Source organism: Leptidea sinapis, chromosome 14 (assembly GCF_905404315.1).
Source record: "Leptidea sinapis chromosome 14, ilLepSina1.1, whole genome shotgun sequence".
Classification (NCBI taxonomy): domain Eukaryota; kingdom Metazoa; phylum Arthropoda; class Insecta; order Lepidoptera; family Pieridae; genus Leptidea; species Leptidea sinapis.
Window position 1 is genome coordinate 600,226 of NC_066278.1, and position 18,266 is coordinate 618,491.

General features: G+C 34.2%; 2 protein-coding genes across 2 annotated transcripts; both read right to left on the bottom strand.

Moving 5' to 3' along the window:
• Positions 1–622: 622 nt before the first annotated feature.
• LOC126968101 (uncharacterized) lies at positions 623–8,315 on the bottom strand. Its single transcript, XM_050812921.1, has 5 exons — positions 8,223–8,315; positions 6,772–6,945; positions 4,931–5,045; positions 2,620–2,702; positions 623–714 (listed from the first exon to the last, which is right to left on the bottom strand). The coding sequence occupies exons 1-5, from the start codon at positions 8,286–8,288 to the stop codon at positions 697–699; spliced, it is 456 nt and encodes a 151-aa protein (XP_050668878.1). The 5' UTR covers positions 8,289–8,315; the 3' UTR covers positions 623–696.
• A 5,871-nt stretch (positions 8,316–14,186) lies between these two features.
• On the bottom strand, positions 14,187–18,266 carry LOC126968100 (general odorant-binding protein 72-like). The gene is made up of 4 exons (XM_050812920.1): positions 18,191–18,266; positions 16,637–16,725; positions 15,962–16,073; positions 14,187–14,408 (listed from the first exon to the last, which is right to left on the bottom strand). Exons 1-4 carry the CDS (start codon positions 18,264–18,266, stop codon positions 14,320–14,322), a joined length of 366 nt encoding a protein of 121 aa, XP_050668877.1. The 3' UTR covers positions 14,187–14,319.

Sequence of the window (18,266 nt, forward strand, 5' to 3'; positions counted from 1 at the left end):
TAGAGGTAATTAGTAAATTACCTGTATCACGTTCATGGAAATTTAGACATTGAGTCGCTCACCAATCATTAGCTAAATGACCAGTGATTATTAATGATTATGGATCTGTTTAATTTAAAAAGCTAACTTTGAAACTATAAGAGATATCGAAAAACGGATCAGCGCAATCGCTCGGAAATACATCAAAACCCCCAGTTTGACACCAAACTTCTTTTTTTTTTTTTTAGTAGGCATCACGAGCAAGTGAGCCAGAATCGAGGGGCCAGAACCGGCGAATCCCTACTACTGTGAGCCAGAACCGGCGAATCCCTACTACTCTAAGCACTATTTGGGTTTCGGTTTGAACGGCGATGAAGCTGGTGAAATTACTGGACTAATACATATATAGATATACTTTATCATCTTATGTCTATGTGATAGGTGCACAGTGCCGCTGAGATTTTCAATTTTACAAGAATACTGAGCGGCACTGCATGAGCATGGCGTACCATCAGGTAACGTCTGGCTGTTTCGTCACTTTTCCTCATTAAAAAAAAGAGGATATTAAGGTAATAAATAGAGAAACCAAACTAGTATGTAACTCAGTCGCTTAGTGAATGTCTTTGTTTGTAAATGAAAGATGTTATTGATAATAAAATACTATATTTTATAAGCTCAAATCCATCGGTATAACTCGTTGATTATATAACTTCTTTCTTAACGGCGCGATTCGAACTGAAATAATACAATACGACAGTCAATTATATTATTCTGAGAATATTAATAGTGAATACTTTTTAATAATTATTAATATAATAACTGGTACTATTTAATACATGGATGGCTCCAAAATAAACATCCATATTCATCATACAAAAACAATTACCCCCTTATTCATAATAGTCCTCTAACTTAAAGCATTGCTAATTCTCACTCTGCCTTCTTCTATTGACCTGAGTCAGAATGAGAAAAAACACACCTAAGCGGCTGATTAAAGATAGCGGACCATTATGAATAAGGGGGTTAATGTTTACACCTAGTTAATAGAGTATCGCAATTCTGGGTCTCGAAATCTCTATAAATCTGGAGAACAAAGCCTAATTGGCTTCGAAGAAACTGGGCGTCATAAATACAGCACGGCAATACTGGGGTCTGGCGCACCCCAGTATCAGCTCGATCCATTTGACCGCGTGCAACGCAGCGTAGTCCGCTTTTGTCGCGGACCCAGTGCTCTGTGAACGGCTGGATCACTTGGCGTTGCGTAGAGACATCGCTTCATTGTGTGTCCTCTACCGCATTTATCTCGGGGAGTGTTCCGAAGAGCTGTTTCATCTGATTCCTGCCTCCAAATCCCACCTTAGCACGACACACCACAAGTTAGGATATCATTCCCACCATCTGGATGTGTGGCGGTCCTCCACGGTGCGGTTTTAAGGAGCTTTCTTCCACGTACAACAAAGCTGTGGAATAAGATTCCTTTTGCGGCGTTTCCGGGACGATATGATATCGCTTAAAGGCCTGCAACGCTCCTGATTCCTCTGGTGTTGCAAGAATGTGGGCGGCGGTGATCACTTAACACCAGGTGACCCGTACGCTTGTTTGTTCTCATTGTCCTTAACAAAAACCGACCAGGAACCTGAGCTTAGAACTAAAGGTTTACTAGCCACTACGCTATGTGGTTGGCATCTTTTATGCCTGGACCAATTTTACTGGGAACATGGGATATCCCAGTTTTTAAAGATTTCGAATACAGAGCGATTTGGTCAGGGTTGTATTGCATTATGATACGTCTTTTGTTGTTTTGTTATGCGTTATAAATCACATCAAATTGTCTAATTTTACAGAGATGCATTGCGATTTAAAATGTTGAAATGATGATAAGTGTTAATTCCGATTACTTTCATTAAATCACTTCGATTCGTATTTCATACGCATCTACACGAGGAATCTTCAGGAGCCGTAGAGGCCGGAGAGGGACGATCCGAGCGTTTGGAAAGTGAATCGCTTAATAGAAAACATAACATACATAACTTAGTCAGTAATAAAATCGGAGTATTCTTAAGATCATCCTATGATGAAAATCTCATCAAGTAACCTAATAATACCAATTACAATTATTCTTCTTGTTCTATGTTCTTAAAGTAATAATAATTATTATGTATAATAAATGACTGATCGCGCTCACTTACGGCCGTTCCCAGTATACTATCTACTGATAGAGATAAACCTTATACTGTCAGTAATTAGCTGTCAATAATCTGAAGCTGTCCCAATATACCGATAAGTCATTCTTATCGCCTTATATTGGGACGCGTGAATTGCAATTTCCATACAAACTTCTATCGCTGGTAAGCTATACGTCCTCCCATTCACAGACAGCGTGTACGGATTAGGTGACTTACCGTCGATAAGTTTATCGGGACAGAAAAGTCAATGATAGTTACCATTTTTATCTTAAGTAGGCCACATCCGGAGATAGACTGAATATTGGGAACGGCCGAAAGTCGACTTCACCCGCACTCTCGTCTCATTCGATACCCACAAACTAAAGTTCTCAGCGCGCCTAAAGGTTTCATTTGGTGCACTTAATCCCAACATAGGTAGTTAATGAGATTTTATTATTGTCCCTGTAATAATTACCTCTTTTTTGAATGGCTTCAAGCATTCAAACAATTGTTTCGATCTGTCACAGCCATCGCTGTCACCAACAGGCTGATCGTTCACTGAAATGATATTATTACTAATTAGGCAATATGTATAGAGAAATCATCCGTAATTCCCGGTATAATAATTTCATTACTAAGGCTCTTGTCATACCGCTAGCGATACTATTTTCTCGCTCATGTAACGTACAATAGTTATATATAGATAATTGAACTTGGATTTCGACCTCGTTGCCTGGACCTCGTACAACCAAATAATGGATAAAGGTTACTTTAGCGGTTTTCCAGGACGATACGACATGGGTACCTTGAAAAAGGCGCGCTTTTGCTAAATATGTCATATTACAACGTGAAAGAATAAATTAATGATAATAATAGTTGGTAACATTGTTATACCTACTCACATTATACTATTATTTAAGTTACTTTTGTACTTCACCTGACTTGCACTTAATAACATAAACGGTTAACAGTGAATAAAGTATTTAGAATCTGAATTAAAACACCGGTACCGCTCCTGTCACTCCTCGGTGTAGCAGACGATTGCAATCACCTAACATTATGTGACCCATGCTCCTTTATTCTCCTATATCGAGTATAAATAAAACAGACAGACATATTAATTGTTGATCGCTGAGTGCAGCCGGAGACGACACTGTTAACTCGTTTGTTGCAGCAACAAGAAATATTTATTAAAAAAAATTATTAAACATTTTCACATTCAAAAAATCCATATTGCAAGTAGATTTTAAAGACATTGCACATCATACTTTCAAAATAAGGAAATGCCTTAAAGTTGACATATAAAATGTAGATTAATAGAACATCCTTAACCTGTCCAAATATTTTTATCATTCAAACCTTCCTCTATATTGTAGTATCCTTTTTTAATAAGGCAATTATTATATGTGGTTTAAATTTATGTATAGGCAAGTTATAAATACTTTGTGGCAATGAACAAAATAGTTTTATACCAAACTCCATAAATGAATCACCTTTTTGTGCCTAAGATTTGGAAAGGCGAGCTTTTGTCTATTTCAGCTTTCAGCAAGCGATTCGCATAGATCTGTAGTAGAAAATCTAGTATAGAAAATATAGTAACTCAGCGCGAGCATAATGCGTCTTATCGCCCGTCGTGCCCGTATACTTGCTATATCCGAACGATAAAATTATAGGAATTATACTCGATCTTGCTGCTCATGAACTTGTTTTAAGTTTCTAGCTCTAACTGCTCCTAGTTCATCGCTGCCAGTGGAATAAGTGCCTTATGTTGCCAACACTTTGTGTTGGCCAACTGAAAACCGGAAATTATAATATAGAAGGGGTTCATGTTGTCTTAAATATTAGCCAAACAATTCATTGCATGACGCTTTTTCTGAAACACAAGATGCGCTGTTTGCGTTTTCTTTCAAGGCAACATTATTCGAATTATTTTTTTATTCGTTAAATGTAAACTCTTATTCAACACGTCAATACATTGGATAAGATACGGTTAACCGTATAATCAGTATCAGTGAAAGATATTTCTTTTAAATTTGAGCCCACGATGCGACAACATCAAGACAAATTCTATTTGTAAGATGTAGAGTATTCTTAATCAAATTCCACACCATTTACGTTAATCCAAATTAACTAAAACATTATACTGACAAAGCTAAGTTCTATAATAAAATTTTATATATTTTTTTAATTACACAATTTTAATCAAACAAAATAAATCTTGTAAGTATTTCATTTACAATTCTGTGATTACATTAAATTAAAACCACGATTACTGGAAAGCGTACCTATAATACTGGCAGCATTTTCTTGTTGGATAACTAGGCTAATCCGTTGGCTGAAATAACTTTTTTTTATACAAATACGGGACGAGACGAGCAGGACGTTCAACCGTTGGTCATTGATACGTCCTGCCCATCACAATACCTTGCCGCTCAGGATTCTTGAAAAACCAAAAAACTCTGAGCGGCATTACTTTTGCGCTTGTCACTTGAGACATGAGATGTTAAGTCTCATTTGCCCAGTAATTAGACCCTTCAGACCGTAACACAGTAATGCTTACACATTACTGCTTCACGGCAGAACTTCACTGGTAAAATATAACTGTCAGCGCTTGGGTTTCCAGTAGCCCTATTGAGGCGCAGGCCTTTGTACATTCTCCGCGCCTCTGTGCCTATTATTATTCTATTATTTAATTTACCACTTTTCATATTCACTATAGTCCCCTAGAAAACGTCTACTAAACGTAGCATACAGCATGTTAATGTTCTACGTTAAGAGGATATTACCTGAAGCACATTTGCCCAAAATATCGATAGCTTTAGCTTGCTCATTGGCGTCCGACACATATTTCTTCACCATCTCTGTAGACTTCTCCACATCGAATTGGCCGCCTTCATTGATCTAGTAAATTGGGAAAGGTCATATATGTGTCAATGTGCCCTGGTATATAATCATTCTCTTATCAAGGAACCGTCTTCTTATCAAGGAAACTTCCCTCTAGGAAGTACAAATAATGTAGGAGGTTATGAGGTCTTTGCTCCAGCAATATAACAAAAAATCCTACAATAATAATCATTATAGAATTTTTTGTAATATTCTATTCTTTTTCTTTCTTTCCAAAAATAATTTATATTATTTAAACACGATTCATATATTGGATGCAGCACCTTACAAACTAATTTGTTATGTACATTAAGGCCATTGTAAAATACTCAATTTGATTTGAATAGAGCGGGCGTTGAGTTTCTTGTATGTCCTTCCCAAAAGCTTAACTTTTTACGAACATATGGTAGATACAGTAATTTAAAAGAAATATTTATATTGACGATTCAAAAGCGCTAAATTAAAATAAAGTTTGTTTGACTATGAATTTGATAAAAAAATATAAAAAACAGGACATTTTTTATTTTTTTTGGGACATTTACGCAAGACTTCGACTTATGTTTTTACTTATTGTTAGTTAAGACTAAGTCTAGACTAGAGACTAGGCTGAGGTTTTTAGAGCGTAATTAGAATTTGCTCAGACTTTACTTACGGAAAACTAATTTAAGTGGAAGCATACCATAATTTTAGATTTCGATTTTATAGTCAATATCCGGACTACCGAGCCTGTCCCGGGAAAATGTCCCGTCTGAGCTATTATAGTCTTGTACATAGTGGCGAAATTTACGTTTGTCTTCTAATGTTATTGTAGCTGTTTCTCATTAAAGCATAGATAAAAACACTAATTTTTTTTTAAGATTGAAACCTACCTAGATCGATTATACGCCCCAGAAATCCCCTGTATACTAAATTTTATGAAAATCGTTGAAGCCGTTACCGAGATTGCTCGTTTAAAGATATAAGATAAGATTTAACAGCTGTAATTATGCTGAGCTTAAGCTAAGACAGTCCAATGCAAAGGTTAAGTTCACGTTTAATTACACTCAACTAAAATTTACGTAAGTAAAATCTGAGCAAAGTCTAAGTATGTTCTATAGACCTTAGACTAAGACTAAAAACAAGTAATAACGACGATAGCTGCAAATGTATAAAGTGCAGCGCTGCAAACAACGTCTTTCTCCAGATACAGAAACGATGTTCCGTGCATAAATAATAGGTAATCTAAGTCAAGGTTTGGTAGTAATTTATAATCAAAAATGAAAAACAGTACAGGACATTATATGATTCGGAATGTGTTAAGTTTACCAATGACTTTAAGATACAGACAGACATTTAGACATTTTAAAAACAAACGTAGTATTTTTTTATGACAATAAGGGATAAGACGAGTAGAACGTTCAGCTGATGATAATACGCCCTGCCCATTACAATGCAGTGCCACTCAGGATTCTTGAAAAAACCAAAAATTCTGAGCGGCACTACAATTGCGCTCGTCACCTTGAGTCACAAGATGTTAAGTCTCATTTGCCCAGTAATTTCACTAGCTACGGCGCCCTTCAGAATGAAACACAATAATATTTACACATTACTGCTTTACGGCAGAAATAGGCGCCGAATGGGTACCACAAGTACCCATAATCTAGCCGGCATCCTGTGCAAAAGAGCCTCCCACTGGTAAAAGTAGTGTCAGTTAAATCATGAAAGAAGCAGCCCATAGATATATTAATATGTAGACAGTACTTACAACTCCTGTTTTTTTAAAGATACACGCCAACATACATTGGTCTACATTGTCAATGTTGCCAGACTCCTTTGCCTTCTTGATGTCTTCTTGAGTAATTCCATACTTTTGGCTGCACTCTTGAACTGTTGGCAGTAAGGCCGCGTACATCTTTATCTTATCCTCTTGACTTATTGCCTTTAATAAAACAATCAACGGTGGGATTATAATAAGGTAATAAAAGGATAAAAGTTATAAAAATAAATTATTAATATTAATAAAAATAATTTAAATAACATTTTTTCGATATAAATATTTACGTGAGTGTGAGTTTGATTAACATAAGGACGACGGGCAAAGGTTTGAAAAGGCATAAAAGGTATTTATTTTCTCAATATTGATTCCTTTAGGTATCTTTTTGATGTCATTTCTAATATACTAGACACTACTACTTCGGAAACAAATGGCGCTCTGAGAGAGAAAAAGCCGCGCAAGAAACTCTCCCGGCCTTCTTGTTTTGCGCTATTTTTAATAAAAATATACATTATTGTACTGTCATTGGTATTGTTATAAAATAATCATATTCTAGTCCCAGGCTGTCCGATCACTTAGATATTCAGCTGTGGAGTAATAGGATTTACGACAGAGCCATTTTTTTTATCAAACATTTAAATTTATTTATAGATAATGCCTGAACAGTGGCTAGGACTTTATTATAAAAGTGTATACATTCTATGGGTTCTTAGTATGGGTATGTGGACTTAGAATACACTAATAAGAGCATGACCAATTTTCATTTGTCAATGTGTGAGTTAGCTTTGTTTTTGTTTATATTGATATCATTATTATATTGATATCTATACTAATATATAAAGCTGCAGTGTTTGTTTGTTTGAACGCGCTAATCTCTGGTACTACTGGTCCGATTTGAATGATTCTTTCAGTGTTGGGTAGTCCATTTATCGAGGAAGGAAAATCGAAAACCTATTTTTGCGTGCGCTGCAAAAACTATTGACAATAGAACAAAATGATGTACAGGCTATAATATAGGCAATATTTTATTACTTATAAAACTATCGCGTGAATTATACTTTATATGGCAAAACAACGTTTGCCGGGTCAGCTAGTATATACATATAGATAATGATATTATATTGGATATTAAACTAACCAGCTATTGGCTACGGGTAAAATTCTAAGCAGCTAATTTCTAGAGTAGCTGACTGTTAATGACTTCTCAATCAAAACCCGTCACAATAATAATAATAGATTCGCATTCCTTTTCTATCTTTCTGTACCATTATTTTGAGCTATTTGTGCTCTTATTAGAGATTTTCTTCTCTCTTGTACGCCATGTCTGTCATATTGTGGACGAATTTAAGCATATTTCAAAATTTGAAGGTGTTTAAAATAAAGAATATTAACTCCTAAAAATACTATGTTTCTTATATTTATAATTAAAGTATTTTACTCACTTCCACATTCTTAAATGCAACGGCCAGGAATCCCACACACAATAGAGTTAATCGAAAGGACATCATTTTGGCCAACTTTACACTCGAAGAACTATAGGAACAGTATAAGTAACGAAGGATCAACAGATCTTTTATACTAACAATAATGCTTTCCTGTTTTTTATTGTAATTATGCTATTTTACACCGTATGCATTTTATGTGTGCAAAAAGGTATAATTTGTAGCTATTGTTCAAAACAAATTTTAGTCAACGGAACTATACCGACTGTGATTACTATTCTTGGAATATAATTAGCGATTTGCTGTATAGATGTTGTCTATGTTAGGTACTTCATTTATGTATTGGTATGTCACAGTTTTAAAATAAATTTTATTGTTTAAGGCGAAGAGTAAGCAGAAAACACGCATGCATGGTGTTTTTAGACAAGTTTTGTGGTGAAAGTATAGCATTTCGAGCTATGAACACTACTTAATCCTGTTACACATATCCTTAAGTCTTATTTGTAGGTTGCTAATTCTTGCTGTTGGTTATAGTTAACACTGCTGGGTACTTCTCTCGGAAAAGTTATTCTTATAGCTTGTACTTTTTTGTGTAGGTTGATTTATTCAGATTAGTAGTGAATAACGAGGATTGTAAGCATATAAACTGTTTACCACGCAACAATTTTGAAAATATTGGCTTTGTTACATAGATGGCGGGCCGGCAGCCGTGAACTCATATCGCTCAAGGTCGCTGGCATTTAGTGTCGCCTTAAAGTTTGAAAGAGTCGAAGCGTATTTAATTAAAATTGTAGTTGAATCTAATCGAATGAATTTCTTTTTCGTTAGATAATTCAAGGTAGAAGAAGAGACGAGATGAGCCAGTATTTCATCTGTTGATAAGTGAAATCATCAACAGCTATTATTGTTAATCCCAATTTTTTTGCAGGTTTAAGAATTACAGTCCAGAAAACGGACCTGTAATCTGGCGGACCTGGCATCACTGAATTTTAACCGGATCTAGCACTGGACCCGGTGAGAGTTTGTATAATTTATTTATTTATTATTTATTACAATTACAATAAAATTACAATTTATTACTTATTACAATATTAAAACTATTACTAATTTATTTACAATATTTTTTATATATCATCCCACTGCTGGTCAAAGGCCTCCCCCTTCTTTTTCCATTGGTCCTTATTTTATGTTGTGCGCGACCACATCACTCCTTCGTAATTTACTAGGTCGTCTCTCCATCTAGTACCAGGTCTACCTCTTCTTCTTTTGGCGTCTAATGGGTACCAGTTTGTTGCTATACTTCTCCATCTTTCGTTACTGGCCCTTGATGTATTGGCTGCCCAATTCCATTTTGAGAGTTTGTATAATTAGGTTCCTTAAATACATGCAGCTTTTCAGGTCTGAGGATACTCTTTTATGACACCATTGCGTTTACCAGATAGGTGTAGCTAATGTTGTCTAATAAATGTCTAGTACACTTAAGATCACCTTGTCACAGTTATTATACTACACGGCCACTGTATCTATGGACCTCGCTGAAACGTGTAATCCCTCCCGTTCCCCTTTCACCCCCTCGCGCCGTCTGGTTGCGTTAGTACGGTTTGCAGTTTCATTACCGTTAGGTACATGTCTTGATATTTTCGAGCTATCACTGCTTTGTTTTTGAAGTTTTCATTGTTACGTTTTGACTTTTGTTGTTAATAGTTATTTAATTATAGTTATTCTATCTTGCTTTCTATAATAGTATTATTACCAAAAAAATAAATACTTTTTACTTTACTCAGATACTACGACGTCCGCGTGGAAGCTATGAAGCAGCAAAAATACTATGCCCGCATCTAGCCTATATGTTTTCACGACCTTTTGTGGCATATTCATGGAAATTTTGAATTAAATCTTGAAAATAATAGCATTTTTATTGTGCATTATCCATTTTTACGTACCTTATACAACAAATAAATAATTGACTGATTGATTGAACGCCCGAAATGAAGGAAGAATGTATCTTTTGTGACATCATATGCCCAAGTTATCAGCGATTCATTAATTTTTTTTTATTTGTTATTTGCCGGCGCTCTGTTTGACGTTGAGCAACTAACTGCTAGCCGGAGTGCATTTGCCTCATCTGCTGTCTGAGAAGAACGCTGTTTAACCATTAGATGGGATTGCTCGTTCGGATCTTTCAGCGGAAAGTTGAGCGTTTTCTTGACACCGGGAAGCTCCTTCTTCAGGAGTCTTTGATGCACGCTGAGTGGCTATAGCGTTTTCCTGGCGTCGAGCATCAGCTTGCACAGAACTTTCTCCAGCTCTGACTTCTGCCTGACGTGCTGCTTGCTCACGTCTACCCTGTTCAGCATGAATATTCGATTCTTGCTGTCTAGCAATAGGGTTTATGCATGACTTTTAAAAATACTTAATTTTGATTATCTACATCCTAAAAATTTTAAAACACATCAAATTATAGATAAAAACATTCTTATTCAATTAAAAAATAAATATTCTTTCCCGGCAAGACATTTCGGCTATTTTAACGCGCCATTTTGCGCGGGCTTTCTGTGACGTCAGAGTCTACCCCAAGAATCTATATTGTTCTAATAAATGTATGGCCGGTTTTTTCCTTCGGTTATACTGCGAAAACTACTGAACCGATCAGAGTAGTTCTTGTACCATTAGATGCAGCGTGTTTTGGAGAAGATTTTAGTATATAGTATGTTGGTGGTTACTTATTTAGAACCTCTTTTTTACCTAGAAATGCCTTTAAATTATTTATTACATATTTATTGCACTTTTGTATATTTATTATTCAGCACAAATTTAATAAAAAAACTATTTAAGATAAAATAAATAATAATAAAGATTAGAAAAAATAATATTTCAATATCCTATTGTCATAGCTCTAATCATTTGATAACTTTGTGAAAGATTGTCGACTTCAAACCTATCAATAGGTAGCACATAAATATAATTGTATTTTTTTAATATTAAATGTATAATATTTGCATTAGAGGTGTATTAAATCAAATCACTATTAAGTTATTTCGAGTTTTTGAAGTCGGTCTTTTTAAACATAGTTTTTTTTTTACTTTTTAGTGTAAAGGTAAACTTTACTATTTCGTTGCTTTTTAAATATTATATAGGCATAAATTCTGTATCAAACTAAAGAAGAATCACGGAAATCGATTCATAAATCTCAGCGTAATCGGTGTACATAGATAAAAAAATCAATCGAATTGAGTCGGTTAAAGAATAGTGATGTATTGTCACTTAAACCACCTACAAACAACCTACAATTTTATTAATTTTATAGTCATAAAAGTAGTTCTTTCTTTAGATTATTTTATTGTTCTACTTATAATATTTGTAACTCCTACAGTTTTTTCCTGAGCACGCATGACTAGCTCGCAGATTGCAGATTGCTTCCTACTTATTGACACTTATCGTATTATTTTAGATAATTCACACTGTATCTCTATAAGTTACAGCCTATATTGTGTGTTACTCTAATGTATAAGCTATATTATTATCAAGATTCCTTAAAATCCATCTTCATCAAAGTGTGAGGGCGGTCGCACAATTCCCAATCTGTGTTATCATTAAGAAAGTCATTTACGTTATAGTTGATTTTACCACATAAACGGTTTTTTACAATTCTATGAATTTCGTAATACATTTGTCTTGGACATCTGGGTGCTTGTTATAAAGCAATAAACAAAACACGCCCCACTAAAGACTAACTTGACTTAGCCAAGTAGTATGCATTATAAGTTTATGTCTGTTCCTGGTGTTAATATTGTGGTTATAACAGTAACAATATTTTAATAACAGTTTTTATTACAATTGTAACCATTATTTTGCTTAGGTGGCATAGTAGCAGCAAAGTTCTAACTGGTGTGGTTCAGATCTCGGGTTCGATCCCGAGGTTGTACAGTGGTAGTGGTGAAATTCTGAGATGATTTGATTACTAACACTTTGTTCATGAACCACAAACGTCGGCTATATGCGTGGAAATCTCCAGAAGTTCGAAATTTGTATTACAGTTGAAAACGCTGGAGATCATGAGTCACAAAAGCAAAAGCACTTTCGGGCGCAGATTGAAAGTAAGGCTTGAAACACCTATGATGTTTATTAAAAGTAAATAACCTGTAACCTGAATTTCAGCGTCATACAGAACCACAAAGCTCAAGGTACAAAGATGAGATGAATAAGTGACTTGATAGTGAACATCATTAAGCAGAAAAAACAGGTTAAAACCTTAAGTTATAATAGATCCAAAAGCATTGCAGACTGGATGAGAATTGGTATCTTCCCGGAATTTACAGAAAAATAGAATAGCAAAGTGAAGCATATTGCGAGGGAAATTAATGATCGGTTATGGATAAAAGAAGCAAAGAATGACCATTCTAGAAGAATCCAGCCGGAAATATAGATTTCATTAGATATTTGAGCACCTTGCCCCATCTAGCAGCATATTTATAGCAGCAGCTTGATAAAAACACTTATTAATAACCCAAAAATAATGGTTACAAATTTGTGAAGCTAAGAAGTTTTTACTTCCGACTATAGTTAATACTAGATTATCTTCTGACGGTCAGTCCTACAATTGACATTTTTTTTTTTCATTTCAACAGAACATCCTTAACATCTGCTTTTTCTAGGACTATCTTCAATTTATAGCCAAACTGTTAATAGACTTACAACTGGTTTCTTGCGTGTTTCTAGATCGATGTTATATGGGTATTTTCATCAAAAGTGCGTGCAGCCCCTTAAAGGGCGGCAACGCTTAGGAACCACTCCTATATTTTTGTAAAAGAGTATGAGCGGTGGTGATCACTTGCCATCAGTGAATGGTGAACCAGATGCCTAAACGCATATAAAAACCTATAAACAAGATATATTCAAATTTTGCATTAAAAAAGACTATATGCAGGGTATAACGATGAAACATTTTGTTAAATCATTGATAGATTAATCCACTCGTTGAAACATTTGTCCACAGCACCAACGAAGCTATTTAAAAAATGTGATTCTCAGATGAAGTCAGTGTTATGTAAAACATGCAATGTTTTCCGGTGATATCTGACTGCACAGAATAATTGTACGTACTTACATGACGGTCAGCAATTATATCAAGGTCTGAACAATCTTATAGCAACGAAACTACTACTGCTAAATACATGCGACAATGTTTTGCACATATTTCCACTAAAGTTAAGGGTTTAGATGCAAATTATAATGCAAATTTACTTATTTGCTTATTGGCTAAGATTCTTTTTATGTTAATGTTCAAAAGTTATTTTGAATTTATTTGCCCAGTAAGTTAACGGGTTTTTTCTTGTAATCGAGATTATTGAAAAATATTTTTCTTTTAGTGTTTTTTGTTTTAAGCTGGTGGTATTTTTAGGGTACCGTTTCTCGTTTCTCTGTCTGTCAAGACCTTTTTCAGTTTATCAGAAACGTGTGGTGAAATCTAGTTGAAATCTGCCAAAATTGATATTTTGATGGGTACTATGATCTTGTCAACAATGTTAGCATGTTTATCTTCTTTCGTTTGGCTTGCACTCCGTTTACTTATCATTCGGCCTGTTACTATGTAGTTCATTCAATGTCCGTGATTGATCTGATTTGGTGATTGAAGCTTTAACTAACAATACCCACAATCCAAATTCAAGTAACTTTTACACCCTAGGGAATAAAAAGCTACTTTATTCCCTGATTACAGGGAACCATTATTATAACCATCGACAAATTTTTATTATTACGTTGTGCCCTCACAAAACAGTTACCGAGCTGTGATAGATAGACTATTAAATTATAATATCAGCCTGAGGCCTATAAGCCCTTATAAATCACTCGAGTAAGGGAGAGCATTCAGTTTTATTCTAGGCCGTGTGGTAACCTACACTCACACCTATTTTTAACTTTCCAAAATTATCTCCACTGGGAAAATTAGAATTAGACTTAAACTTGAACTTAAACAAATTGCGTTTATTAATATTTTTAAATAATTCATTTAATAAATTATATTTTTCCAAAATTTTTATCAATCCACAGAAATGAGCACATTTAATTTGATATTCTTTAATGACTCCTTTTTTTATCATGCAAACAAAAAGTTCCCAGGGTTGTCTTCGTAGATGCACCTGGCTGTCCAGTACGCAGACTCACAGATGTCCTTATACTTCTTAGCTGAAAAAAGAAATAGATTAAACATTCATCTTGCACTCAAAATAGATTGAAGGAGTATTAAAGGGAGGCTTAACCGCGTGGAAGAAAAGGAAAGCAATACCTCTTTAAAACCAGATAGGGATAATATGAGTAAGCGCTGTTCAACATTTATATATTACTAGTTGACCCGGCAGACGTCATACTACCTTAATCGATAAATAAAAGACATAAACTTTTGTATAAAATAAACTTAAAACAAACAAAAGGACTCCTTTTTTTAAGTGTTACCCGTGTTTTAAGGAAGTTTATTTTTTACCTCCTTAGAAAGTTAGAAAAATATAAAAATTCTAATTAGTTATTCATTTTAAACTATTATTTTTATTTGATTTCTGAACGACGGGGGACACGTCAGAGGAAAATCAAAATTGTTGTTTTTATTTAAATCCGAGGATTTTCATGTTTATTCAAACCTTTTAAACCTTCCCTGGACTTCCACAAATAATTCAAGACCAAAATTAGCCAAATCGGTCCTGCCGTTGTCGAGCTTTAGAGAGACTAACGAACAGCAATTCATTTATATATATCTATATTTATTGTAACTGTATTCTTACTATATTTTTGCGTAAAAGTCACATTTTATAGTTATTTATTTAAACTGACTATTTTGACTGACAATTTTTAAATATTAAGCGTTATTTCTACAAAGATTGGTAATTTTTCAAATATATTTAACATTATAGTTGCATCAGTGCTGCCCGCAAAGTTACATTATACTGGTGATCCTTCGGCTAAAGTTATGATAAATATTGCATTAAATTATAATAAACTAGGATTTCTGTTTAGTCTCAAACCAGCATCAAAAGTACTAATAGATGTTATGCATGCGTTTTGATGTATACAATCAAGATGCATCAGTACTGTCCGCACAATAGATTATCCTGGTGGCCCTCGGCTAAAGTTATGATAAATATTGTATTGTCATCAGTCCCTGATAAGTGTGTAAATTATGTTGAAATATTTAATTACAAACGTCAATACACTTATTTAAGGCGCGGACTGACTAGGATTGTAAACGCTACAACCAACCCTACAATATTTGTGTTGATCATGTGGCTAAGCTAAGCAAATGTACGTATATTTTACTGGTTTTCTTTTGTTTATTCAAAATTTACATAATAAATTGAAAAATTGTTCGGTTTAAGTTTTAGAAAAGTACTAATTCGATTCAATTCAAACTTTTTATCAACTCAATTCAACTTCCAAATTTTTTATTGGATATTTCAAATTATATATAAATATTCTATTCGGTTAAAAATTATCATTAAATCCTTCTTTGTGCACTGTATTTTTTGCGTCGGAATATTTTCATTTCGTTATGTTGTAATCGACTCCCTAAGAAACATATTGATCGAGAAAGATATTGAGGTACGACCGCGCCTTAATGTGTAACTAATCCCGCTGATTCATTTTCCACCTGTTCTTATCAGCCCTGAGCGATCTTTAGTAAGTGATAAATAAATCAAATTACGTAAAAACATTTTAATCTTAATTTAATATAATAAAATTTTACTTACGTATAGATTTGCAATTTTCTATCGAGACTAACATTGCGTCCTTCATCTCAGCTGGATAATTCATATTTACTTGCTTTACAGACGCTTCATAGCTAATTTTGTTGTTTTTTATCTGCAACGAACAAAAAAGGCACAAGAAAGAATTTCTGAATATCCATTGGAATTATTTTTGATGATTGTTTAAGCACTGCCACTGCTTTAGAATCAATTAGCCGACTCTTTGCCTCGACTATTTGAACTATAATTTAAAGAGATTTTTAGCTGTAGTTTTAACTCCACCATGCTTTAGTCTTAGGAGTAAATTATGATGATTATACGCAGTCAAATTTTGTCACAAATAACGACCAATACATTGCGCATGTCTGCATTGAGCCCAATACCCGTAATTATTACCTGCGGGATATTGCAGTAATAGTAATATTCGTAATAGAATTCATAAGTTTATAATAATATATTGTCATGTCGAGGTTGAGAATAAATATATTATAGTTTGGAACAATTTTGGTATAAATTTTGTGCAATTTAGGCCTCATCGGCGGGGCGTTTTTAATATTATAATTCCAAAATGTTAATTACAGACATAAGCAAGCGTACTTGTACATATAAAACGACAGAAATATTGATTTCACTATCCGTTTGGTATAAAGGAACTTGTTGCTATGTTTTCATACTTACGATTTGTGTTGTTTGATAAACACAAGCGATGTAACACATAACAGCTCGTTGTTGTATAAATTTACCTTTTTCTATATCACCGATGAGATCTGAAAATGTATTTGGAATTTATTGCAAGATGTATTAAGACGTATGTACACCTAAATTCAAGGGTGTCTCAGCGCCGAAGTAAAGTGTATTAGTGTGGATTTTATGTACGAAATATTACACCGTCAAGATCACGGCGAATGCACTTTTCAAATCGGACACGCAAATTTGCCGAGACGGGCCGGAGGATGTCCGCTGATATGGTTCTCACTTCTGTCGTTATTTTAGTCTTCAGCTGCTCAAAAACTCTTGCTTTGAGATAGCCCCATAAAAAAAAGTCAGCGGGGGTTAAATCGGGAGATCTGGGTGACCACAATATGTCTCCAAAATTAATATAAGCATAATAACGCATTTACTTATAACTATCATCGGACTTAAATTATTTTTTCTAATTATGTACGGTATTTTTTTTAAAAAGCCAAGGTTTACCTTGCTTTAGCTTTAATTTATCGGTAAAATATGTTTTACTGCTCATTAATTACTATGGTTTAGTTTGTACCGTAACTTAACATAGTTTTAATAATGATTTTATACTTATGATATAGGTATTTATCATTTTCACTTATAAAACATTTTTGAATTCGTGAGTTGCCTAAAGGGAATTCTTATTAACATCAGCTAAGTGCTAGTAAACGGCGATCACGTACTGGAAGACACAGTGTAGGTAGGCCCCCACAAGATGGACCGGTGATCTGGTCAGGATCGATTGGATGAGGGCAGCGCAGGACCGATCTTTATCGAGGTGATCTTTGGGGGTGGTATTTATCCAGCAGTGGATGTCTTCCAGCTGATGGTGATGATGAAGTGCTACTGAAGGCTCCGTCATAATCAATGCAGCCATTTCGAAAATTAACCGTAGCAGACATACAGACATGAAAAATCTATGAAAATGGTTTTCTGATATATATATCAACGTTCATATGCATTTAATAAATATTTAACATTTCAAATACACACTTAATTTTTATTCATATGCAACGATTTAAGGGATTTTTATTTTATATATATATTTAGTTTTTACCGTCGAGTTTATTTATAGGACCCCATTTACCACAAATGAAAAACAATGAATTTTTTTTTGAATGCATTCAATCATGTATGATGACTCTCAATCTTTAAATAAAACCTTTTTAAAGGATTAAAACACGTGTAATTGTAACTTTGTTTTTACATTAGATTTTTGCTTAAAAATTACATTTTTATTATTATTTTAGTTAACCCGACGTTTTAAGACCTTTCCAGAACTCGTTTTCAGGGGGACTGCAGATGAAATGAGTCAAGATATAATCAGATTTGTTATAGGTAGTTGTTTTTATGAAGTTTAGCGTCATTTATTGCCTCAGAGGTGGTATTTGATGTATGACTGTTTTTGGCAAAATTGACTAGCAGTGTCCTCTTCTTTTTAGGTAAAAAAACAACTACTTGTGACAAATACTATCTATGTATTATTAAACAAATTAATATTACCTTCTGTAACATTATTCTTCGCCATACAATTCTTTTTTACGAGTTTCGCTGCATTTTTAAGTTGTTGTCTGGTCAT

What these genes read in the sequence shown, in the direction of transcription:
- LOC126968101 (XM_050812921.1), bottom strand. Translation starts at nt 8,288, where the DNA reads ATGATGTCCTTTCGATTAACTCTATTGTGTGTGGGATTCCTGGCCGTT. An exon ending in TTGCATTTAAGAATGTGGAA is followed by an intron (nt 6,946 to 8,222) that starts GTGAGTAAAATA and finishes GTTTTATTAAAG; the next exon opens with GCAATAAGTCAAGAGGATAA. An exon ending in TCTTTAAAAAAACAGGAGTT is followed by an intron (nt 5,046 to 6,771) that starts GTAAGTACTGTC and finishes CCAATTTACTAG; the next exon opens with ATCAATGAAGGCGGCCAATT.
- LOC126968100 (XM_050812920.1), bottom strand. Translation starts at nt 18,266, where the DNA reads ATGACCAGACAACAACTTAAAAATGCAGCGAAACTCGTAAAAAAGAAT. An exon ending in TTTATCAAACAACACAAATC is followed by an intron (nt 16,074 to 16,636) that starts GTAAGTATGAAA and finishes TGTTCGTTGCAG; the next exon opens with ATAAAAAACAACAAAATTAG. An exon ending in AGAAAATTGCAAATCTATAC is followed by an intron (nt 14,409 to 15,961) that starts GTAAGTAAAATT and finishes TTCTTTTTTCAG; the next exon opens with CTAAGAAGTATAAGGACATC.